The following is a 26,779-nucleotide window of genomic DNA, read 5'->3' on the forward strand; positions in this document are numbered from 1 at the left end:
CCACTCCGACTCCTGCTCCTTCATAAATGGCCAGTCATATACCAGGGAGGTTATTTATCACACTGGCTCAGCAGCTTTTCCCTAATGTCCTACATGATCCTGGGGCAACGTCTGAAACATATAAAGCAGCTTCTCCTGTGTGTGCAGTGGATGCAGCCAGTCTCCAGCCTCCATGTCCTGAACAACTCAGAACTAGACTAGATGGAGCAGATGGTTTTCCTGCTGACAGTCTTCTATGTTTCTAACTAAATATTCACCATACACACGGAAACACTGCTAACAATGCCAGATACCTGTAATATAGAGGTCAGCCATAGTGATATAGAGAGGGGTCACACATAGTGATATAGAAGGTCACTGTGGGGGCACGCAATAGCACGCACACAGCCTGCTACAGCCATAGCATACACACACCCACACAGCCTGCTGCAGCTATAGCACCCACATACACACAGCTTGCTGCAGCCATAGCACATACATAGCCTGCTGCAGCCATAGCGCACACACACACACACACACACACACCCTGCTGCAGCCATAGCACACACACAGCCTGCTGCAGCCATAGTGTGCACACACACACAGCTTGCTGCAGCCATAGCACACATACACACAGCCTGCTGCAGCCATAACACGCACACACACAGCCTGCTGCAGCTATAGCACACACACAGCCTGCTGCAGCCATAACACACACACGCGCACACACACACACACACACACACACACACACACACAGCCTGCTGCAGCCATAGTGTGCACACACACACACAGCTTGCTGCAGCCATAGCACACATACACAGCCTGCTGCAGTCATAGTGTGCACACACACACAGCCTACTGCAGCCATAGCGTGCGCGCACACACACACACAGCTGCAGCCATAGAACACTGAAGAAAAACACACAATCTTCTCCCAGAGAGAAAACGCCACACTGAGGACAGAGGTTACTGCTACAACTTATGTCTCCTCCTCCTCTATATTACACAGGATATCTTCATATTACACTGCTGCTCATATACTGTCAACCAGCATTCAGGAAGAGAACAACACAGATCTCCCCCCACACAATGGACTCTTCCAGCTCCGAAACAAACTGCCAAATAGTGACCCAAAACTTTTCCATGACCACCCTTATGTAATAGGGCCAGTGTCCTATTACTGATATATTCACCATCCACCCTTATGTAATAGGGCCAGTGTCCTATTAGAATGTTGCTCATAATATATATTCATGAGCAAAACTTGTAAAATTCATATCAAAACTCAATTCTACATTTTTTAAAGCTGGAGTCAGTACATTTTTTTTCCAACTCCGACTCCAGGCAAAACTAGCTCCGACTCCGACTCCACAGCCCTGGCTGCACCTGCTTCTGGCCATTCAGAGATGGTGGATCACTCAGGGGATTGGGGGATCCATTCAAGCCTCCTGTGATATCAAGCCCTGCCACCTGTCTGCATCATCAGCCTGTACTCAGCAAACACACAATGTGAGACAGAGACATGAAATATTTGTCTCCTAAGAGAGGATAGTAGAAGGAGCCGGAGACCATGTGGATTTGCACAGGGGCCTTTTTTTTCCTTTCCTGGATTTCTATCAGCTACCAGTGTGGCAGAACCGCACAGATACGGTAATACATTGTATAGACACATCTATATAACTTTTAATGTACTTTTAATAAAAAAAAAAAGTTTTTCTTATCCGGAGTTCCCCTTTAATGCTATTCAAACCTTAAAAATGTTTTTTGAACAGGATTGTGTATCGTAGACACAGTATTTAATGCCATCGTCCCAACCCAGCAGAATTATATTCCAGTAACATAAAAAAAAACACATGCATCCACAGAGAAAAAGAAAACATAGACCGGCACTATTACTGATTCACACTGTGCTTTCTAGCGTACTAAACTGACCTCGTGGGAGGCTGGAAGTGTGTAATGAAGATGCAGGTGGTGCTCAGCTGACAGCGTACAGTCCACGGATAAATTCAGCATAGAGAAAAATGAAATAGCGGCACTCACCCGACTTCTCTTCAAACTTTATTGGGGTTCTTTGTACACCACAAGTCCGCTAGGACAACATACAGGTAAGGGAGGACGCAAGGGGGTGCATACAGCGACGGCCGTTTCGTGCGCAGGCGCACTTCGTCACGGCTAACACACATCAGACGATCCCAGATCCGGTCTATTTGGGTCGTCAACACTAACTGTGATTACAGGTGCAACTTAATTACAAAAGTTAAAAACAGTTAAAAACATTAAAGGAAGGCATGAAACTCGTTCTTCTTATTTAATCCAAGAGGACATGTAGCTTTAAAATGGGAAATAAGATAGGCTTCTCTTCTCAAGAGATGTTTATGTCTATCGCCTCCATTCTCATTTATATTCACCCTTTCGAGACCGCAGAACCTAAGGCTGCTAGTATCACTGTTATGTACTGATCTCATGTGTTCGATAAGTCTCGACGCACCCTTTCCTGTTCTTATTGATGTTACATGTTCTCGAAATCTTACTTGTAACTGTCTAATCGTTTTACCAATATAGAAATAATTACAACTGCAGTAAATCATATAAACAACGTAGGTGGATTTACATGTGATTAACTGTTTAACACTCCATTGTTTTCCTCCTATATTAATGTTCTGCAGTGCAGCATTGGATTTACAATGAGCACATTGCAAACATTTTTTATTTCCTATGGGGGAGAATGGTAACCAGCTCTTACTACAGGAATTCTTTTTAACTTGGTTTTCCTTCAGGCGATCACCTAATGTTGCGTTTTTCCTGAAAGTTATTAAGGGTTTTCTCAATGCTTTTACTCGCAACAGAGGATCTCCTTCAAGCACATACCAGTACTTGTGAATTGCATTACTCAAGGCTTCATTTATGGGGGAGTTATTGAATGTGAAGCAAAATCTGTCGCTATTCTCATTATTGTTATTGTATCTGCGTTTTTTAGGGGCTAATGTGGTACTTCTAGGCATCTTGTCGGCTTTCGTCATTGCTTTCTCTATTACCTCTGGCGGATACCCTCGATGGAGGAATCTGTCTTTTAATTCTAGTGTCTGTTTTTGGTAAGTTTCATTTTTACTGTTTATACGTTTCAGTCTAAGTAGTTGGCCATAAGGTATAGCCTCTTTGACCTTTCTGGGGTGTGAACTACCAAAATGGAGGTACGAATTACTGGCTGTTGGCTTGCAGAATCCTTCAGTGCATATGACGCTATTTTCAATGTATATTTTAACATCTAAAAAAGGTAACGATTGGTCACCATACACACCTGTAAACAGCATGTTCATGTTGTTAATCTGGTTCAAATGCTGTATGAAGCCAGAGAACTCCTGTGCCGTGCCATCCCAAACAATAAGAACATCGTCCATAAACCTGAAAAAATACTTAATAAATTTACAATAAGGATTGTTCATGGAAAAAACAAAACGACGTTCAAAAATAGCCAAAAATAAATTAGCGTATTTACACGACACAGGAGTCCCCATAGCTGTACCGACCGTTTGCCTATACCAGGTGCCATCATATTGAAAGGTGTTATTTTTTTAAATAAAATCTAGGGATTCACAGATGAAAGTACAAAAATTGTCAGATTTGTCTGTGTCAGCTAGGAATTCACGTACTGCTTCTACCCCTGTTGTATGAGGTATGCGAGTATATAAGCTCTCTAAATCGAGGGATACCAGCTTAAACTCCGGTTGCCAATGTATCTCTTGTAACTGCAGGAGTAAATGATTCGTATCCTTTAAGTACGTGGGAATCGCTGTGAGGAGTGGTCTTAATAACCAGTCGGTATACTGCGAGATGTATTCAGTCGCTGAGCCGATCCCCGCCACAATAGGTCGGCCGGGGGGTCGGCTCAGCGACTTATGCACCTTAGGGAGATAGAACCGCGGAGAAATTATTTCCGAATGCCCCTAAATACCCAAAATGGTACTATCTCCCTAAGGTGCATAAGTCGCTGAGCCGACCCCCCGGCCAACCTATTGTGGCGGGGATCGGCTCAGCGACTGAATACATCTCGCAGTATACCGACTGGTTATTAACACCACTCCTCACAGCGATTCCCACGTACTTAAAGGATACGAATCATTTACTCCTGCAGTTACAAGAGATACATTGGCAACCGAAGTTTAAGCTGGTATCCCTCGATATAGAGAGCTTATATACTCGCATACCTCATACAACAGGGGTAGAAGCAGTACGTGAATTCCTAGCTGACACAGACAAATCTGACAATTTTTGTACTTTCATCTGTGAATCCCTAGATTTTATTTAAAAAAATAACACCTTTCAATATGATGGCACCTGGTATAGGCAAACGGTCGGTACAGCTATGGGGACTCCTGTGTCGTGTAAATACGCTAATTTATTTTTGGCTATTTTTGAACGTCGTTTTGTTTTTTCCATGAACAATCCTTATTGTAAATTTATTAAGTATTTTTTCAGGTTTATGGACGATGTTCTTATTGTTTGGGATGGCACGGCACAGGAGTTCTCTGGCTTCATACAGCATTTGAACCAGATTAACAACATGAACATGCTGTTTACAGGTGTGTATGGTGACCAATCGTTACCTTTTTTAGATGTTAAAATATACATTGAAAATAGCGTCATATGCACTGAAGGATTCCGCAAGCCAACAGCCAGTAATTCGTACCTCCATTTTGGTAGTTCACACCCCAGAAAGGTCAAAGAGGCTATACCTTATGGCCAACTACTTAGACTGAAACGTATAAACAGTAAAAATGAAACTTACCAAAAACAGACACTAGAATTAAAAGACAGATTCCTCCATCGAGGGTATCCGCCAGAGGTAATAGAGAAAGCAATGACGAAAGCCGACAAGATGCCTAGAAGTACCACATTAGCCCCTAAAAAACGCAGATACAATAACAATAATGAGAATAGCGACAGATTTTGCTTCACATTCAATAACTCCCCCATAAATGAAGCCTTGAGTAATGCGATTCACAAGTACTGGTATGTGCTTGAAGGAGATCCCCTGTTGCGAGTAAAAGCATTGAGAAAACCCTTAATAACTTTCAGGAAAAACGCAACATTAGGTGATCGCCTGAAGGAAAACCAAGTTAAAAAGAATTCCTGTAGTAAGAGCTGGTTACCATTCTCCCCCATAGGAAATAAAAAATGTTTGCAATGTGCTCATTGTAAATCCAATGCTGCACTGCAGAACATTAATTTAGGAGGAAAACAATGGAGTGTTAAACAGTTAATCACATGTAAATCCACCTACGTTGTTTATATAATTTACTGCAGTTGTAATTATTTCTATATTGGTAAAACGATTAGACAGTTACAAGTAAGATTTCGAGAACATGTAACATCAATAAGAACAGGAAAGGGTGCGTCGAGACTTATAGAACACATGAGATCAGTACATAACAGTGATACTAGCAACCTTAGGTTCTGCGGTCTCGAAAGGGTGAATATAAATGAGAATGGAGGCGATAGACATAAACATCTCTTGAGAAGAGAAGCCTATCTTATTTCCCATTTTAAAGCTACAGGTCCTCTTGGATTAAATGAGAAGAACGAGTTTCATGCCTTCCTTTAATGTTTTTAACTGTTTTTAACTTTTGTAATTAAGTTGCACCTGTAATCACAGTTGGTGTTGACGACCCAAATAGACCGGATCTGGGATCGTCTGATGTGTGTTAGCCGTGACGAAGTGCGCCTGCGCACGAAACGGCCGTTGCTGTATGCACCCCCCTTGCGTCCTCCCTTACCTGTATGTTGTCCTAGCGGACTTGTGGTATACAAAGAACCCCAATAAAGTTTGAATAGAAGTCGGGTGAGTGCCGCTATTTCATTTTTCTCTATGCTGAATTAAAAAAAACCACACCCCACTCAAGCTTTAACCCCCTATTACATAGGGCGATGGAGAGGAGCAAATGAGCGCTATCAGCGCAGAGGGTGAATGCAGAGGGGGCTGTCTAGGTGATCGCTAGATTGTCCGGGCAGCCCAAAGAAAATAGCAGCCGTCTGCTGCCCCCACTCCTATTCCATGGAGAGACGGCAGCAGATCACTTCTATTCTGGTCATTTGTCTTTCAACATGTTGAAAGACAAATGACAGACCGCGATCAGCCGACATCGTGCATGTTGGCTGATCGTTGTCGTCTATTAAACTAGAATATTATCGTGTGATAATCGTTTAGTGTAATAGGGCCTTTATTTCTGTATGTTTTCAGTAAGATGCTTATTGTTATGTGTGACCTCTGTATGAAGGTAGGTGGTCCTTAACAACCTTATTCAGGTATGATGAAGAAACAAAATATGCTTTTGTTGGAGACTTTGCTGGTCTAATTACATTGTTGAAACTGGAAAAAGACGGCTGCTCTGTTATCTCAACCCTCAAAGGCCATGAAGGTGATTTGATACAGTGCCTTTCTCTGCTGTTGTTTGTAAAGATGTATTTTCATGTTTGAGAATTTGCTGTGTACCTGAGTAGTTCTAGCATGGCCTGACACCTGTGCATTACATTGGGTTGTTAGATTTAAATGTAGAAATAGTTTGTAGATTTCAAGTGTAATTCTATTTTTTTTTTTAAAGGGAAGATGTGCTCAAATGAGTGCTGTTTCCGATAATTGTCTTTTGGCATGTTTTAAATCGTGTAGTGGTGAGCGTCCAACAGCTGATGACAGTGTAAAAATATAGTTTATACTTACCCATTCTCCCTCAGTGTCCAGCAGCTTTAGCCTGTTATCCCTGCTCACCACTGAGGCTTCTGGCCCCATCTCTTCAGTGAAAGGCTGCTCAGCCAATCACTGGTTGAGACATTGTGGCCAGTGATTGGCTGAGCATCCTGTTGCAGAAGAGATGGGGCCAGAAGAGTCAGAGGTGAGCAGGGATAACAGGCTAAAGATGCAGGACAACTGGGGGAGAATGTGTAAGTATATATTTTTTTTATTATTTTTCATGTAAAAAGCAAGGGCTGTGTATGGGCTTGGTAAGCGAACACCAATCTAGCAGATCAGCGCTCCCTTAAAGGGAAATGTTAGGCTGTCTAATACGGCCCTGAGTGTACTTGCGGCACTTACTGACACTAGCTCCCTTTGTACCTCATAGAGCCAAAATCAGACTCCCTTCCTCCAGGCTGTCGCCCTGCTTTGTATGCTGAATGGTTATTCTGTCCATAAAATGGAGGAACATGTGAGAATGCCCCTTATTCTGTGTCCTCCATAGGCATATACAGAATTACTGGTGGACGGTGAGCATAGGACATGGTGAAATGCTCCTCCATGTAAGCCATCCTATGGGCAGACTCACCACAGAGCAGGGCAGCACAGGCTGGAGGAGGGGAGTCTGATATTAGCTCTATGAGGTACACAAGGAGCTGCTGTCGCTGAGTGCAGTGAGTACACTTAATAATACTGTACACTGCATTATTTTACTATAAAGTGGTCTGAAAAAATAAAAAAGCATAGATTTTATCCAGGGCATAAACTAGAAGCAGAACGTTTTTGTTTTTTTTTCTTTTTGGAGTGTTTTGTCAGTTGTACAATATGGCTATTTTTTTAGAATGTATTTTCAGACATTTATGGGCTGTAGCAAAACTACCTGTATTGCTAGATTTGTCCGTAAACGGTCAGTGTTTAATGCTCCCTATGGCCAGAATTTATGATCATTAATTCTTGCCATAGGTAGTGTTAAACAACGTTCATTCACAGCGGAATGGACGTTGTTTGTACAGCGTGTGAACATCGCCTTTAGACATGAGCAAATCTACAGACTTTGAAGTCTGTTCGGCTCTGTGCCGCTTCTCCCTGGGTGGTGGGAAAAGATGGATCCAGTCATGGGAAACTGGGAGAAATTTCCCAGGACTGGATCCATCTTTTCCCAGCACCCAGGGAGGAGCGGCAGGGAGCAGAGCAGACTTCAAAGCCCCGCAGCCTGATGAGCAGAATGCCGATAGGAATGAAGCGTTTCACTTATCTCTAATAGCTTTATTGTGATTTTTAGGCAGCATCTCATGCCTCTACTGGGATCCTGTCCAGCGATATCTGTTCTCTGGTTCATCTGATCACAGCATTATCCTATGGGACATCGGGGGGAGGCAAGGGCGAACACTAATCCTACAAGGACACCAGTAAGAATTTAGCATTACTTTTGCTGAGTGACCATGACAAGTGTATTCTAGTCGTTCAAAATACTGTTTAGACATTCTTCTCTGTCATATATTGAATCAGCTGTTTTTGGGCCTAAGCCAGATCCTTACTTTGGTTCATTGACTTCTTTGAAGATGTTGAATGACGTTGACTGACTTAATACTTATGTGTTTTCAGCATTAGAATTAGCAGAGATCAAGAGCATGTAAGCCAACAGACGTCATTTTCTGTACCACATACTATCCATGTCTCTCAGATAGGATATAATGTCACCTGTCATGTTAGATTATTGGAAAGGGATTTTATCCGCAATCAAAGAGACATGTGTGCATTTCAATTCCCTGATATTAGAAATGTGGATGATGCTAATGCTTAACATTAGAAGATCCTGATGGTGACTGTAGCTTCTCTTCTTTATTTTAGTGATAAGGTACAAGGTCTGTGCTATCTGCAGCTCACCCGGCAGCTGGTTTCCTGTTCAGTCGATGGAGGAATTTGTGTTTGGAACATGGATATTGAAAGAGAAGAGGTAATAGAATATTTCAGATCTGCTTCTGTTACTTCACTCTTGCACATGTGTGTTTTGGTCTTCCTTATTCAGCGCTGCCTGTGTAAGGATCCAGGCTCCATGCACATGATCCAGCTGTATGGTAACAAAATCATTTCTCTATTAGTACAAAAGGTTAAAAAAAGTAGTACAGTACATTTAATAAAATGGAAAGACTAAACTAGTATTTGGTTCATAGCACTTATGAAATATCTTTGTGTAAGGTTTGTCTGTTTGCTGATGACACAAACATGCGCAATAGGTTTGATATTCCTGTAAGCATCAGTAATATGGAAAATGATTTAGCTTTACTAGATAAGTGGTGCAAACTATGGAAACGGCAGTTCGGTGTTGTAAGATGTAAAATAATGCATTTGGGGAAAAGAAACCCTCTGTTTCATTATTGTATCGGCAGTTCTGTGTCAGCAAAGACTAAGGGCTCGTTCACACAGAGCAAAAGCAGCTGAATTTCTGCGCTGAATCAGCGCTGAAATTTCAGCCGTACAAATAGATGCAGAGCTAATTTCCATTGTGTTGAATGGAAATTCTGCTCTGCAGTTCACACAGTGGAATTTCCTCGCTGAACGTTCCCGCGGCTAATCCCCTTTCCGCCAGAAGAATGAACATGTTCATTCTTCCGCTAGCGGAAGCCTATACAAATCAATGGGGCTCTGATTTTCTGTTTCAGCGTGGAATACGCGCGTATTCAGCGCGTAATACAAGCGGAAATTACACGCCAAATCAGCGCGGAAATGGGGGAAAAAAGGGTGGGGAAATCCCAAGACAACCCAAAGGAGGTGATACCAGGGGACCACAAGAATGAAATGACAACGTCAGCATGCACACAGCATATGACCACAGCAAAAGTTTTCCAAAAAACATACATACATCTGAACTTAGTGCATCTCCATCATTTGCAAAGCGGTGATGTTTTGCCATTTCTGGTCAGCTTCTCTCTGCTCAGCTCCTTCTTCTCTGCCAGCTCTGAGGTGATCTGTTCTACAAAATTCAGGTACCATATAGTCTAGTCTCCAAAGTCTGCAAAATTGTTGTTGGCATCTCCCTCTATTATTACTCACCGAATACTCGCTGAATGCATGCGGAATCAGCGCGGATTCCTCGAGTATTCCGCACTGAAATATGCAGGGATTCCGCTTACATTCTGCTTACATTCTGCTCAGAATTCAGTGTCAGTTGATTTCAGGCGGAAATATTTCCTCGCGTAATCCGCCCCTTTTGCTCTGTGTAAACGTAGCCTTAGAAGAGAAGAATTTAGGGGTAGTGATTTCTGATAGGGAAAGCAAATCGTATGCTGGGTTGCTGGAAGAGGAAGACTGATCCTGCTGTATAGAGCTCTAGTGAGATCACATCTGCAATGGTGTGTCCAGTTCTGGGGACCTCACCTACAGTAAGGATATTGATAAAATAGTTGGGTCCAAAGACAGGCTACAAAAATGGTGGAGAGTGTGAAGCAGTCTGGAGGAAAAAAGGGAAGGGGCAAAATTAAAACCTTTACATATAGACTTACTAAGGTTCAGAAGGGAATTGTTTTTAATAACTGAACTTAAGAACAAGAGGACACAGTCAGAGGTTAGTTGGAGGAAAGATCAGAAGCAATGCAAGAAAATATTGCTTTACAAAGAGTTGTAGATACTTGGAACAAACTTCCAGCAGGTGTGGTTGGTAACTTTACAGTAACTAAATGTAAACCTGCCTGGGATTTATCTATGTCTACCCTAAAATAATAATAAAGTAGACAAGATGGGTGGTCTTTTTCTGCTGACAGTCTTCTGTGTTTGTTGTATTCTAGGCTCCACAATGGTTAGAAAGTGACTCCTGCCAGAAGTGTGCCCAGCCCTTTTTTTGGAATATAAAGCAGATGTGGGATACAAGGACTCTGGGGTTACGCCAGGTAACAGGATAGAAGAGCAGGCTTTTCCCTCTGGGCCTCATGTTACTTTTACCCTTAAGTATCTGTCTTCTTGACATGATAAAAGGTGTTGGCCCTTTCTTTTGTCTTGTGCAGCATCACTGTAGGAAATGTGGACAGGCAGTCTGTGGTAAATGCAGCTCCAAGAGATCCAGCTACCCCATTATGGGTTTTGAGTTCCAGGTCCGGGTCTGTGACTCTTGCTATGAGAGCATAAAAGATGAAGAGTGAGTATAATGGACTGCTTTGTCATGTAGTTCTCTTTTAACAAGGGATGCATAAAAATTGTGATGGTGCTTCAAGCATAAAAGAGGTTTCTGATTCATAGCCAGAAAAAGAATCTGCAACAGTCTGCTGATATCTCCTTTCACCCAATGAAGGGTTGCAGTATTAAACTATGGCTACACAGCAATTATTTATATATTTTTAACTCCATCTAGTAAACTAGAAGTAATAATAACATTTTGCCTTCCAATTTTTGTTTGTTCAGTCGAACATCATTGGCAACTTTTCATGAGGGTAAACACAACATCTGCTTTATGACAATGGATGTCTCCAGGGGGCTTATGGTTACATGTGGCACAGATCGCTTAGTCAAGGTACAGTGTTTTTTATTCTTTGAAACATACATTTGGATAATGAAGGGACTAGTTTAAAAGGATTTCTTTGATCTTAATGGTTCTGCATATGGGCGCAAATACACAAAAGGTACAGTGGCACTCCTATATGAACCTATATAAATTGCATTATTGCTATATTTACTACACCTGGAAACATGCTGTTCTTGGCACACATTTTAATCAAATGTATGTTTTGTTTTTTATGATGGGGCTCCCTAGGGTTTTTACAGTTTCATTTTGTATAATAAAACTTCTTTGGAAGTTTATTGGAACAATTTTCTACATACTTCATAGTCTGAAAGATCTCTGAGCCAAAGCCAGAAGAGTACAAATCCATTACTTTTTACAGCTCCTTTGTATCCACAAAAAAAAAAAAAACATCAGTAGTGTCTTTCAAAACATGCTGTATATGAAGTCATACCAAAACATTCAAGATGGTATAAGCTTTCACACTTGGAGGTACCCTGGAGTCTCAAGTTGTTGTTTTTTTTTGTTTGTTTTTTTAAGCGAGCATTGTTCTGCTAGATGTCCATGTAGCTCTTGCTTTCACATAGAGAATAATAAAGTTTATAGTTACCCATACTCCCCCTGTGTCCCTTTTTCCCTATGTTTTCTGCTCCTGCAGCCACCTCTGACGCTTCTGGCCTTTTCTCTCCAGTGGAAGGCCACTAAGCGTATCACTGGCCAAGACAGGACAGCCCCGCAGCCAGTGATTGGCTGAGCGGCCTGTCAGCACAGATACAATAGAGCGATAAACACAGACTACTTCGTCAGATTATCGCTTTGCATAAAAGGGCCCTTAGACAGCCCTGCAGTGCCTGATACATATGTTAGTGTCAGCAGAGGGGCTTGTGTCGCCCCGTACTGCTAACACATAATGGAAGTGGATACCCAGAGTATGTAGTAATGTATTAACAAAACAAAAAATCTTGAGTTCCTTGAGTACCCCATTAATTCACACAAATGTGTCCTGGTATTTCACTTCCAGCCTCATTATGTAGGGTGAGGATGCCCATACGGCATGACCTATAGCTATGCAGTGGGATTGTGCAATTTTTAACAGATTTATGTTGCATTGTGTTATCTATAAAATAGAAATGCAAGATTTGTTTTTTTTTCAATCCTATAGATCTGGGACATGACTCCGACAGTAGGTTGCAGTTTGGCGACTGGCTTCTCTCCCCGTTGATGAAGTTTACTGGTTTTGTTCAGCAGAAAGCACCTTATGTACAGCTATGTACATCAGCTCATCCTGGGCATTGCCCAATACTCCTCTGCTTCTGTTGTATGTATGGAAGCAAAGCAATGCAACAGCTCTCCCAGACAAGGATGAGGTGCCTTAATCTCCACATACCTGCGCACCATTACCTTTAACTATGCTACGGCCAACCCTTCTGGAATTCTTACAAGCTGTCATCTCTAGGATAACTAGACACTTGAAGATTTCCAGCTGTGTAAGATGGACCCACCAGCCTTTCGTTGCTGCCTGTAGAATGGTATTCATTGTGCAACTAAATAGATTACCTCAAAAGCCACCTTAAGACTCTGATGTCCCATTTTATTGTCCTCCAGATACAGTCCCACAGATCTTACAATAGACCTCACATGAATGTTTTTAAGTGTACATACAGTCCAGTAAAACTTGCACACTATGGTTGTACGTACAGATTCTTGTTTTGGTGGTTAGAAGCCAGTGCTTGTGACGTCGATTGTAGCTCACTGTGTGTAATCTGTATTGTGTCGGCCTTGTTGCTGGGTAACAAATGTAGATGAAGTATAATTGTGCTCTGCTCCGTTATATAGAACTGTGAAGTGATTCCGTTATGGGGCTGATTTCTAGGTAGTTTTTTTATGTTTTGGTAAAAATGAATTGTCCCAATATGAGCAATGGAAAGGTTATCAAACTTCTTCTTCCTTTTATTTTGCGTCCAGGCCTTAGCAGAATACCTCTTTATGTCAGTTTTTATTCTTTTTGGTTTTACCTATTTTATATAAATGCCTAGAATCCTCTAAATATACAGAGCAATTTCGCTAAACACCACACCTATTATTTTGATAATAAAAAAAAAATAAAAAATAAAATAATAATAAATGTCTTACTTTTGGCATCATCCTCTAATATGCCACTTTGTTCCCACATTGTACTCCAAATGATGAAAAAGCATGTATAGGTTTTTCAGGAGGCATGCATTTATCTCTCAATCCATGGTAATACTTGTGAGACAATTACAGTGTATTAGAATATCGTGTCCATGGCTGAGTTGATTCTCCCTAACCCTCTTTCTGCAAGGCAAGCCTCGTCCTTCAGTTTTTCCCTAGCCAAACATGGCGAGGACCAAGAATATATGAAGCCCTGTCTTCTAAGCAATGTTTCCACAAGATTGTTGTAATACCTTTACTGTGCCCCTCCCCGTGCTAGGCATGTATTCTTATTACTTAGAAGATCTGACAGAGGTCAAGTATGACCTCAAGGACTGGCTGGATAGGGCACCACTCCTACTTAATCACTCCTTTTGGTTCTTGTTTTATAGGTAGATATTAATGTAATGATATGAATGGGTTGCAGGTTGGCAGCTGGTTTTTGTTGCTCCCACAGTCTTAACCATACTTTTCTTACAACAGGTACATTACTGTAGACCAATGTGTAGCACTGCACTTACATTTAGAAGTCTTGAACATCGCACGACATAGACGCTCTCACAAAATTGGTCATATATTGTATTGCACACTTTTTATATTATAAGTGATGTTTTTCTTAGGTAGTTACTTGGCAAGCAATATAGAATTCCATAAGGTTCTTGTCTCTGAAGCTTTCGATTAACTAAGACTGATATACCCTGAGTACAGGAACATCATGCAGACTATATATTTTTTTGTAATCCGTATATCAGTGTATTTTTAGGGAAAGGGCATTTGTAGCATTGTAGCTTGCTTCATATTTTATGGTTCTTAAAAATACTGGATTACAGCTGTCCGTCCCATGTAGCTACGTATTTTTCCTACAGTATTTTGCATGAAATGAAGTTTGTCTTTTCAGTAGATTCATAAGTCCATCATACTTAATAGAGCCATCAATGGTAGCATCCCCCATCTAGGCTGAAAAACTCTTCATAGTAGTTATTTGCCTTAAATGTTTAAAAATAGTTTTTTTACCAGTAAAACTAGCACTTTTTGGTGTATTTTATGCTGTTTACTGGTCTTCTACAGGGTAAATAAAACATAATTTACTTAGGACCAAGGTTATTGTAATGGAAACTTCTCAGTTTTATTTTCAACCTAGTGGATTAATCTGTTCATTATATTGACCATTGATTTTAGTTTGCTTTCATCTGTGCTAAAACTAATATTAAGGCCAGTTTCAAACAAGTGTAACGCGTGTATTTCTGCTGCAAGCCCAGCTGACTTAGCGCCCTATTACACTGATAATTATTGGTAGGACAGGCTAATATCACCCTGTGTAATAGGCCCAGAGATCAGCTGATGAATCCATAAAGCTTTATGCAGTATTGTGGACTGTAGTTGTCATCCAATAGTCAAACCATAGCGCTACATAAAGTCCCAGTTTAGTCTTGCCTAAGGCTACGTTCACACAGAGCAAAAGGGGCGGATTACGCGAGGAAATATTTCCGCCTGAAATATTTCCGCTGAATTCCGAGCAGAATGTAAGCAGAATCCCTGCGTATTCCGCTAGGAAAGTGTTCAGCTCGTAATCAGCTCTTGCCAAATTCAGCCCGGAATACTCGAGGAATCCACGCTGAATCCGCATGCATTCAGCGCTGAAATTCAGTGAGTATTTGGCGAGTAAACTAAACTATACCAGAATTTATACTAGAATCCTCCCCCCCCCCCCTTTTTTCCCCATTTCTGCGCTGATTCAGCGAGTAATTTCCGCTTGGATTACGCTTGTATTCCGCGCTGAATACGCTTGTATTCCGCGCTGAAACAGAAAATCAGAGCCCCATTGGTTTGTATAGGCTTCCGCTAGCGGAAGAATGAACATGTTCATTCTTCTGGCGGAAAGCGGATTAGTTCAGTGCGGAAATTCCGCCGTGTGAACTGCAGAGCAGAATTTCCATTCAACACAATGGAAATTAGCTCTGTACCTATTTTAACGGCTGAAATTTCAGCGCTGATTCAGCGCAGAAATTCAGCTGCTTTTGCTCTGTGTGAACGAGCCCTAAATCTGATGGGAGATGATCAGATGGTACTACTGGTTTTGGGTATATACTTGTTTATTGTGTTATGCATATTGCCCTACCTCCTAGGCAGGCAGTTGCTGATAGGGGACATGTGGGATAGTGGCTGTCCAGGATTAAACATTAACGTAAAGTATATAGGAAAATGATTTGTGTGCTTAAATTCTGGCCAGTGGCTGCTTACCTGGGAGAGAACTGTACAGGAAGGCAAATCTAGTGCCTTTTATGTAAAGCAAAAGAATATATCTGAATGAAGCTACTGATAGTTGCCCTTATAGTACACTTGTTTTTTTTTTTTCTGTCATGTGATTTCTCTGTTCCCCCCCCCCCCCCCCCCCCATCCGAGCTTTAAAATGTCACAAAACTCCTTGTACCAGGCATAGAATGTGAGTGTGAGTCCACATTTTGACCGATTCCATGTGAATAGCCGTTTTCTTTAGATAAATCATTTTTATAAGGCAGTTCTGCCACATCATGTTGCTGGTATATTAAAAAAAAGTAGCCCCTGGTGCCCTAATTCTAACACTTCTTTTATTTTTGTGCTACGCCACCCACCCCACTGGTTGTCTATTTGGACTTTTCTCTGATTAGTCAGGAAAGATGTCAGTGATTGTCTCAGAAGAGATGAGCTTGATTCACATCCCCTCAGTCTCATATTCACACCCGCTCTTTAGCCTTATATTCATGCCCCTTTTTGCCTTATATTCACACCCCCTCCTTAGCCTCATAGTTATACACCCCTCTTGGCCTCATAATTACACCCTCCTTAGCCTCATATTCACACCCCCTCCTTAGCCTCATAGTTGTACACCCCTCTCGGCCTCATAATTACACCCTCCTTGGCCTTATATTTACACCCCTCTCTGCCTCATAATTACACCCTCCTTAGCCACATATTCACCCCCCCTCCTTAGCCTCATATTTACACACTCCTCTCAGTTTCGTATTTACACCCCCTTCCCAGTTTGATTTAACCCCAACAGACTTGTATTCACATCCTTTTTTATAATTCGTCCATTTGAAAAGGGTAAAAAGTGCAGAAAGTCAGCCAAATAATGAAATCCCTGTATCTCTGGAAAAGGGGGAAAGGCACTGCATAAAATAGCTTTGGAATTGGGGTGTCCAAAACTACAAAATGAAATGAGATAACTCCTTACTGACCACAGGTGCTCTTTAAGGTCTCTGGTCTTTTCTGACTACTGCATATTGGTCCTAGAGAACGTTTGCTGAAGCTACCTGGAACCTTAGAGTAAAATTAAAGAATATTCTTGGTTGACCTCTAGAACCTTTTTTACACGCTCTATTGTCATATTGTCATCCATGGCACAGTCAGCCTTTTGGTATATGATTTAGTAAGCTTTTCAGTTCCTAGCAATAGCGGCTACCAGCTTTGATACCAATATCTTTTGAGTCTAAATGCACTTGGGAAATGTCAGAGATGTATTTGCCTTCTCTATGTCTGTGTATTCACTAGAGTAATGTGTTCCTTATTTAAAGTGTCTTTCTTTTGTCATTGTCTTGTTTTTCTAATAAAAGATTCTGTATGTTACACTTGTCTAGTAATGTCTTATCCATATGTCTAAGTGGAGGTATAGAAATATTGTAGATGGGGGAAGACGAGCAGTAAAGGCCGCACAGCCCTGTGAGATACTGATGGATCTTGCTATATTCTAGTATACAATCTAAGCTATGCAGTCTTCATCTGATCCTAATATACCGTGACCATCCTCCCTTAGGGTAGCTTCACACGTAACGTATCCACAGCGGATTTCTCGCTGGGCATTCGCTGGGATACTTGCCCATTCACTTCAATGGCAATCCTGCTGCGAGTATGTCAGCCCATTGAAGTGAATGGGCAAGTATCCACAAGAAATGCGCTGCGGATACATTACGTGTGAAGCTACCCAAATACTAACTTTTATTTTTATTTTAAACTGTAACGCAATAAAATACTAACTGAAGCGCTACTCTAACATTAGAGGGAAAAAATATATAATTTCATTTTAATAAGCTATGACAGCATGGGGGAAGCTTCGGGGACAATTTTCACAGGTCACTAGAAATAAACTACGGGCCACACGTTAATCATTTTCAGGAGAGAGGCGAGCAGCGGGGAACCGCTCTTCATTAAGCTTCTCTCTCCCACAGTGTTGCTAGGCAGCCACTTACTGATGGACTCATTCAATTAGAACCGCCACACCAAGAAAGACATAAAGTTACACAAAACAAGGAGCTTCTACTGAAGATTACAGTGAGCTGCACCATATGGAATGAAAGAACAATGGTTTAATAGTTACTAGTTAGGATTTTTTTTTTTTGCTCAGCATAAACATTATAGTACAGTGGGCAGCCAGGGAACCAGCAGCGGAGTAGAAAGGGGAAGTATAAAGCACTGTTATGTCCCGGCAGCAACATAAATTAGCAATTTATATTGGACATCCCCTTTAAATGAATCATGGTATCAGTGCTAGTTTCAATGACGATCACTGACGATGGCTGGTGTGGAGCAGACTCTGCACCATGAGGCCGCTCTACACATCCTTTAATGCACCCGTGGGGCAACAGTACGTCTTAAGAGGTTAAAATGAACCAGTCGCATTGAAAATTAAGTCTGATCTGCCAACATTATATTAAAGAGGAGAAATAGCTGAGCAGATGGATATATAGTTTTGCAGGAAAAGGTTCAACATAACTTGGTTCATTGCTGCAGTGGGTGTTCTACTGTAAATGACAACTCTGTACATACATTTGTATAGGAATAACGGTCACTCACAAAGGACCCCCGACTGGACTTTTAATGAGAAAAAAATATATATTTAAGTCTGCTTTATAACTTTCTGTCTGACACTTAAAAGGATACATTAAGCCACCTAAGAAAATCTTTCTGCTGTAATTCACGTCTGAACAGCTGATATAGGCTGGGTTCACACTGCGTTTTTGCAATCCGTTTAACGGATCCGTTTTTTTTAAAACGGACAAAAAAATTAGTGGCAGCAAAGTTTTTGTATCCGTCAAAAAAAAACTGATCCGTTTTGATCAGTTTTGTTTTATAATGGAAGTCAATGGAAAAACGGATGCACACAACTGCATCAGTTTTTGCAATCCGTGTTTTTTTTTTTTTTCTTTCAAAAAACGGATTGCAAAAACGCAGTGTGAACCCAGCCTATGATAGCTATTAGATCTGGGAGATACATAGTATCTTTCATATATCCAGCTCTGCTTTCTGAATGAAAAATGCTTTTATTTTCTGGTTCAGAGTTAGTGTGTTTACACAGAGAGTTATCTGACAGATTTTTGAAGCCAAAACCAGGAACAGACTATAAACAGGGAACAGGTCATAAAGGAAATGCTGAGATTTCTCCTCTTTTCAGATCAATTTCTGGCTTTGGCTTCTAAAATCTGTCAGATTAATCTCTCTGTGTAAACGCACCATTAGAAAGGCTTTTTCAAGCTCCCTATCTGCTGGAATTTCTCCTCTCTCCCCCCTCACTGCTTACCCGCAGAAGGCTGAAAAATTCAAAAAATTCTTTACTTTATTCCAAGATCAGTGTTATAGGTAGAGAATACAGCGTGCTGTGTGCTGTTACAGCTATGAAATGATTAAGTAATGCAAATAATTCAGTAACACAATGAAACCGCAATGTGTGAACACAGCCTAGATGTTCTGCAACAGATTTGGGCGGGGAATGTGCAGGGTGGAGGACTGTGATGAACAGCTGAGGGAAAGCATTGCATTCTGGAACCTGTAGTTCTGGGTACAACTGCTCAACCAGGAAGTGCAGAAACACAAAACAGAACAAAACCCCCCAAAACAAATGGATTTTTGGTAGTTTCAAAACTGGAGTAGATAGGTAAGTAATGCTTTATGCTTCTTCAGAAGTTTAATTTTTTTTTAACCTCTACCTGGAGTTCCCCTTTAACCCCTTATACGACGCGATTGCAGCGCGATCACAACGTGACACAAGTGTAAGTGACAGGAGCAGCCCGTCATCAAGCGGGACCCCAACAGTGTGACTACTGTTGTGTGCTGTTACAGGTAGAGAATACAGCGTGCTGTGTGGTGTTACAAGTAGAGAATACAGTGCGCTGTGTGGTGTTACAGGTAGAGACTACAGTGTGCTGTGTGGTGTTACAGGTAGAGAATACAGTGTGCTGTGTGGTGTTACAGGTAGAGACTACAGTGTGCTGTGTGGTGTTACAGGTAGAGAATACAGTGCGCTGTGTGGTGTTACAGGTAGAGAATACAGTGTGATGTGTGGTGTTACAGGTAGAGAATACAGCATGCTGTGTGGTGTTATACAGTAGGTAGAGAATACAGCGTGCTGTGTGGTGTTACAGGTAGAGAATACAGTGTGCTGTGTGGTGTTACAGGTAGAGAATACAGTGTGCGGTGTGGTGTTACAGGTAGAGAATACAGCGTGCTGTGTGGTGTTACAGGTAGAGAATACAGCGTGCTGTGTGGTATTACAGGTAGAGTATTCAGTGCTGTGTGGTGTTACAGGTAGAGAATACAGCCTGCTGTGTGGTGTTATACAGTAGCTAGAGAATACAGCATGCTGTGTGGTGTTACAGGTAGAGTATTCAGTGCTGTGTGGTGTTACAGGTAGAGAATACAGCGTGCTGTGTGGTGTTACAGGTAGAGAATACAGCGTGCTGTGGTGTTACAGGTAGAGAATACAGCGTGCTGTGTGGTGTTACAGGTAGAGAATACAGTGTGCTGTCTGGTATTACAGGTAAAGAATACAGTGTGCGGCGTGGTTTTACAGGTAGAGAATACAGCGTGCTGTGTGGGTGGGACAACTATGAAATGATTAAGTAATGCAAATAATTCAGTAACACAATGAAACCGCAATGTGTGAACACAGCCTAGATGTTCTGCAACAGATTTGGGCGGGGAATGTGCAGGGTGGAGGACTGTGATGAACAGCTGAGGGAAAGCATTGCATTCTGGAACCTGTAGTTCTGGGTACAACTGCTCAACCAGGAAGTGCAAAAACACAAAACAGAACAAAACCCCCCAAAACAAATGGATTTTTGGTAGTTTCAAAACTGGAGTAGATAGGTAAGTAATGCTTTATGCTTCTTCAGAAGTTAATTTTTTTTTAACCTCTACCTGGAGTTCGCGATTTCAGCGCTATCACAACGTGACACAAGTGTAAGTGACAGGAGCAGCCCGTCATCAAGCGGGGCTCCTGACAGTGTGACTGCGGGGGTTCCGATCGCTGTGCCGGACCTGCGGAGGTCTCTCACTTTCCTCTGTGCTGTCCGATTAGCGCTCTTCTCATTAAGTCTGCCACAGGCAGGCTCAATGATCAGAGCGCAGATAGCACTGATCAATGCTAGGCCTATTGCATAGCAATTATCAGTGTATGCAATCTAATATAAATAAATGAACTGGTTCATTCTTCAGGTGGACGGCGGAATCTGCCTTAGGCCCCGTTCCCACTGAGCAAAGGTAGCGGAATTCCGCAACGGAATTGTCCGCCGCGGAATGCCGTTAGCCTCCCGCTCATAATGGGAGTCTATGGGAGGCGCGCGCTCCTGCTCTGTACGCGCTGAAGAATGAACATGTTCATTCTTTAGCGCGGACAGGGCAGGAGCGCGCGCCTCCCATAGACTCCCATTATGAGCAGGAGTCTAACGGCATTCCGCGGCGGACAATTCCGTCGCGGAATTCCGCTACCTTTGCTCAGTGGGAACGGGGCCTTACCATAGAATGGAGTCTATGGCACAGGTGGAGATGCGCACGGGCTCGAAATGTGGAATTTGCGGTGGGCGATCTGCCCGGGTTCCGTAGTGTGCACATTCCCAAAATGGTGTAAGCTCAACAATGGCAAAGTTCAAAATTGCTGATTTTTGGTCAAATCACATCCAGAAAAATTTTAATAAAATGTGATCAAAAAGTTGCATATATGCAAGCCAGGTACCGATTAAGAACTACAAATTATGGTGCAAAGAATGACGCCTCAAATATCATCATAGACCAAAAATTAAAGTGTTATAAGGATCAGAATAGAGCAATTTCAAACACATCTATTTATATTAAAATAAATATATTTTTTAAAAGAACAGTATTTTCCTGCGTATAATATGTCTTATACGCCGGGTATCGTCTTATATACATATATACATCTTACTTCCAATGACGTGAATGGCATTCATTTGTATTACCACACACAACCTGAGGACCAGGATTTTAGAACGGGGCAGCTTTTGGAAGAAAGCATCTGTGGTTTTCTAATCTTGGATAACCCTTTTAAAGGGGTTATCCATCGCTACAAAAGCATGGATAATTTTCCCTGTCTCTTGTCTCCAGTTCAAGTGTGGTTTGCAATTAAAGGGGTTATCCAGTGCTATAAAAAAAAAAAGAACATGGCCACTTTCTTTCAGAGACAACATGACTCTTGTCTTCAGTTCAGGTGTTGTTTGCAATAAAGCTCCATTCACTTCAATAGAAATGAGCAGCAAAACCCCGCCCAAGCTAGAGACAAGAGTGTGGCTGTCTATGGAAGAAAGTGGCCATGTTTTTGTAGCACTGGATAACCCCTTTAAACCTCAATTTACTTTAATGGAACTGAGTTCCAAAGCCCACCCAATCGAGACAATAGAGGGGAAAAAGTGGCCATGTTTTGTAGCGCTGGATAACCCCTTAAAGGAAATATTTAAAACACCAAGTAAGCAGGGAACATGGGACTTCTCAGAAGCTCAGTGGTGGCGCCTTGATTTATATGCCATTTTTAGAGGAAAAGCTGCAAGCTAACAGCCCACATTTAGAGTCAAGAATTTCCTTACTCGTGTTTTATAATTGTATAGCTTTAACCAGTCTCTTAAAGGGGTTAGCCAGTGCTACAAAAACATGGCCACTTTCTTCCAGAGACAGCACCGCTCAGGTGTGGTTTGCAATCGAGCTCCATTCGATTAAAAGGAACTGAATTGCAAAACTTGCACCCAAACTGGAGACAAGAGTGGTGCTGTCTCTGGAAGAAAGTGGCCATATTTTTGTAGCGCTCAATAATCCCTTTAAGGGTATGTACACACACAATGAAGGGTGGATGGAGGGCAAATAAATGATTAATTACGGCAATGAAGTGATGCATTCACAGTACATTTTTGTTGCATTTTTTTGTTTCTGTGTTCTTAATATTCAGAGTTATGGAGAGCAGGAGTGGACCTCTTCAGAGGGATCTCCCTGTATGAGAGCCACTGGCAAACAGCATTGCTTCTTCTGACAAGCTTGAACTATCAATGTTTCACATAGATCAGGCATGTCCAAAGTCCGGCCCGCGTTCCGGACTTTTACGGCCCCCCAGGTATCCGGCAGCAACACGCCACTCTAGTGCACAGAAAAGGAAAGCCGAAATCTCTCGATGTCCGAGATTTCGGCTTTCCTTTTCCGTGCACTAGAGCAGTGTTTTCCAACATGCTCCTCCAATCAGGGGAGACCAGGAGCGTGGTGCGCCACGCACCATGCTCCCGGTCTCCCCTGATTGGACGAGCACGTCCGGGCCAGTAGGTGAGGGGGACGGCGCCCGCGGCGAGCATCTCAAGGAAGGTAAGCAGGGATGGGGGAGAAACAGGAGAGAAGCAGGGGGGAGAGAAACATGGGGATGGGGGAGAAGCAGAGGGAGAGAAACATGGGGATGGGGAAGAAACAGGGGAGAGAAGCAGGGGGGAGAGAAACATGGGGATGGGGGAGAAGCAGGGGGGAGAGAAACATGGGGATGGGAAAGAAGCAGGGGGGGGGAAACATGGGGATGGGGGAGAAGCAGGGGGTAGAGAAACATGGGGATGGGGGAGAAGCAGGGGAGAGAAGCAGGGGGTAGAGAAACATGGGGATGGGGGAGAAGCATGGGGTAGAGAAACATGGGGATGGGGGAGAAGCAGGGGGTAGAGAAACATGGGGATGGGGGAGAAGCAGGGGGTAGAGAAACATGGGGATGGGGGAGAAGCAGGGGGGAGAGAAACATGGGGATGGGGGAGAAGCAGGGGGGAGAGAAACATGGGGATGGGGAGAAGCAGGGGGGAGAGAAACATGAGGATGGGGGAGACGCAGGGGGGAGAGAAACATGGGGATGGGGGAGAAGCAGGGGGGAGAGAAACATGGGGATGGGGAGAAGCAGGGGGGAGAGAAACATGGGGATGGGGGAGAAGCAGGGGGGAGAGAAACATGGGGATGGGGGAGAAACAGGGGAGAGAAGCAGGGGGTAGAGAAACATGAGGATGGGGGAGAAGCAGGGGGAGAGAAACATGGGGATGGGGGAGAAGCAGGGGGGAGAGAAACATGGGGATGGGGGAGAAACATGGGGATGGGGGAGAAACAGGGGAGAGAAGCAGGGGGGAGAGAAACATGGGGATGGGGGAGAAACAGGGGAGAGAAGAAGGGGGGAGAAAAACATGGGGATGGGAGAGAGAAACAGGGATATCCCTTTTGTGTTTATCGAAACAGGCCCAGGTTTCACACTGAGTGAGTATAAATACATTTAGAATCTATATTATTAACTATATGTATAATATGTACTGTTTTAGTGTCATTTTGTGCCATTTTGGTTGGTGGTGTGCCCCGGGATTTTTTAAGTATAAAAAGTGTGCCGTTTTCAATAAACTTTGTAAAAAAAAAAGTTTATTTGCATTCATTTTAATGGTCCAAAGAATGTCAAGCAAAATGGTCGGCCCCCGCACATGTTCACTTCATCAAATTTGGCACTCTTCGAAAAAAGTTTGGACATGCTGACATAGATGGTCAGATGTAATACCATTCATTCAGTCACTTTACGGTCAGCATAAGCACAGCAGCACCACTAACAACCACTAGGTGTCCTTAGCATATTAGTTTTTTTGTGAGAAGTGTAGTTTGTGAATGCCATGGACAAAAATCATTTACATTATATGTCTGTAACTTTTTTTTAAGTTATACCTGAGGTTTGTGGTTCACTGTATCTATAGCAGACAAATATGTTTGTATCAGAATATATATTTGCTGTGAATAAAAGTAATTATTAGGGCCAAGATGTGCTAATAGTATGGGGCAGGTGTTTTGAAGTGCCCCAAAGAGCCTAGCCATGAGTGTAAGGTTTGACATGTCACAGCAGATTATTTACACTCTTTAGACTGATCAGCCACAGCCACTGACTTAGGCTAGGTTCGCACCAGCCTTTTACCCTCCGACTCAATTCTATTTCTCTTTTTCAAACTAGGTGATCCATCAAACTTCCTTTTTTCTTTCAGTTTTTTTTTATTGTGCTCAGTTTGCATCCAATCTGTCAGTGTTCAGTTATTTTCAACTGACAAAAATTTTTTCCATGTACAAATTTTTTGTCCTCCCCCCCCCCCCCCCCCCCCAAAAGAAAAAAACTAATTACGAACGGAAAGAATCCAACGTAAACATAAGGGGCAAGATTTATCAAACACAGAGTAAAATGAAACTGGCTCAGATGCCCCTATGAACCAATCAGATTCCACCTTTCATTCCTCACAGGCTCTTTGGAAAATGAAAGGTGGAATCTGATTGGTTGCTAGGGGCAACTGAGCCAGTTTCACTTTACACCATGTTTGATAAATCTCCCCCAAGGTATTTCTGTTTAAGCCTTTTTACAAGTTACATCATCATCAGTTTTTCTTTTCACTGTGCAGGCACAAAACAGGGGAACCAGGAAGGAAGAGTCTCCCAGATAAAGATATACATTGTGACATCAGTCCTAGTGCCATCACTACCTCTGTAGATACATGAAAACATTGCATCTCTAGCAATGGCATACACAGCCATGTGTTCTGGGGCTCACTTTATATTTAGAGAGTACAATTCAAGCATGCTCGAGTCCAGTCATTTGGCAGTTGAATACCGGTGGCTGAAGAAGTTGGATGCAGCCCTATGGAGTCCTGTAAAACATGCCTATGGCTGTAGCCATGTCTTTAAGGACTCCCTAGGGCTGCATCCCACTTCTTCAGCCACCGGTATTCTCGAGCATTCTCGAGTCATGCTAATTTCTATTTATAAGTAGCTGTCATTGCACTTATGATATCACCATCTGTGACATCATCACCTGTTCAGGAACCCAGCCTTCTGACAGTTGTGTGCCAGCACTCCGCTTATAGGATCACAATTCCTTGTGATGTCACTGCCCACCAAACCACCATCTATGACATCACCGCTTGTTCAGTAGTCTTAAAGGGGGCATGTTACAGATTGTGCTGATCATAATGCACCATTCCTGTGACACCCTTAGGTACTCGTGGTCCTGTGCCTAGGGCAGCAGTGTCACAAAACTTTGTGAGAAACCTGTATGCAAAAAATAAAACAAATTTCCTGCAGGACATACAGCAACTGATAAGTACTGGAAGACTTTTAAAGGGAACCAATCACACCGAATATGCCCCAAATGTTAAGGAAACGTGCTGGTACATCCCCCAGCACGCTTCTCAAACATCCCCCTCTACCCTCCGTGCCCTCCTTGGTTATGCCGCAATCTTACATTTTTGAAGTCCCGCGCTGTATGGTAATAAGGTGTAAGTAGTCACGGTGGGCGTATGTAGTCATGGTGTGGGCGGCTGTAATCATGGTCCTGGGCGGCTGTGAACGCTGTAATCACGCCCAGAGGGGCGTGATTGAAGGAGCTGGCTCCTAAAGACGCCGCCGCTCCGCCGACGTGAAACGCAATCCACGGGTGACGTCAGCAGAGCCAGCTCCTTCAATCACGCCCCTTTGTGAACGCGTGATTACGGCGTTCACAGCCGCCCACACCATGACTACATACGCCCACCGTGACTACTTACACCTTATTACCATACAGCGCGGAACTTCAAAAATGTAAGATTGCGGCATAACCAAGGAGGGGACGGAGGGTACAGGGGCATGTTTGGGAAGTGTGCTGGGCGATGTACCAGCACGTTTCCTTAACATTAGGGGCATATTCGGTGTGATTGGTTCCCTTTAAATAGGCGTAAATTACAAATCTATAAACTTTCTGAAACCAGTCGATTTGAAAGTAAAAGATTTTTGTTGGACAACCCCTTTACGATCTTCAGAATGTGAAAATTCTTTAGTCCTGAAACCAAAGCGGATCAGGATTTGGAGGGGTTGAAAAGATTTAATCTCATGTTCTCATTAATCAAGAAAATGATTGGTTGGAAGCAGGAAGAAATGAGGGCGGGAGCTGCATGAGCTGAAATGTTCCAATACGTTACAGTTTGGAATTTTACTGAGATAAAACATCCCGGATAAGATATCAGAGGGAAAGAGGTGAATTTGTTCTGAAAGTTTTATTACACTGAAAAATTCAGCTGAGTTATCACATCTACTCCCAATGAGAAGTTGGACTCAAGAGTATTATAAAATAACCCTCAATAACATTA

The 26,779-nt window shown here is 42.5% G+C and overlaps 1 protein-coding gene across 2 annotated transcripts in view; it reads left to right on the forward strand.

The window, feature by feature from the left end:
• The window catches only part of WDFY1 (WD repeat and FYVE domain containing 1), a 124,541-nt gene extending 111,653 nt beyond the window's left edge, over window positions 1–12,888 (forward strand). For both annotated transcript variants that reach the window (XM_069975346.1, XM_069975345.1), the window contains 7 exons: window positions 6,286–6,398; window positions 7,992–8,118; window positions 8,561–8,666; window positions 10,495–10,596; window positions 10,711–10,841; window positions 11,105–11,213; window positions 12,364–12,888. In XM_069975346.1, the coding sequence (XP_069831447.1) occupies window positions 6,286–6,398; window positions 7,992–8,118; window positions 8,561–8,666; window positions 10,495–10,596; window positions 10,711–10,841; window positions 11,105–11,213; window positions 12,364–12,423 (748 nt within the window). In that variant the 3' untranslated portion in view covers window positions 12,424–12,888. The remainder of the gene's footprint in view (window positions 1–6,285; window positions 6,399–7,991; window positions 8,119–8,560; window positions 8,667–10,494; window positions 10,597–10,710; window positions 10,842–11,104; window positions 11,214–12,363) is intronic.
• Window positions 12,889–26,779: the final 13,891 nt, after the last annotated feature.

The sequence above is a fragment of the Dendropsophus ebraccatus genome, chromosome 6 (assembly GCF_027789765.1).
Source record: "Dendropsophus ebraccatus isolate aDenEbr1 chromosome 6, aDenEbr1.pat, whole genome shotgun sequence".
Taxonomy (NCBI): domain Eukaryota; kingdom Metazoa; phylum Chordata; class Amphibia; order Anura; family Hylidae; genus Dendropsophus; species Dendropsophus ebraccatus.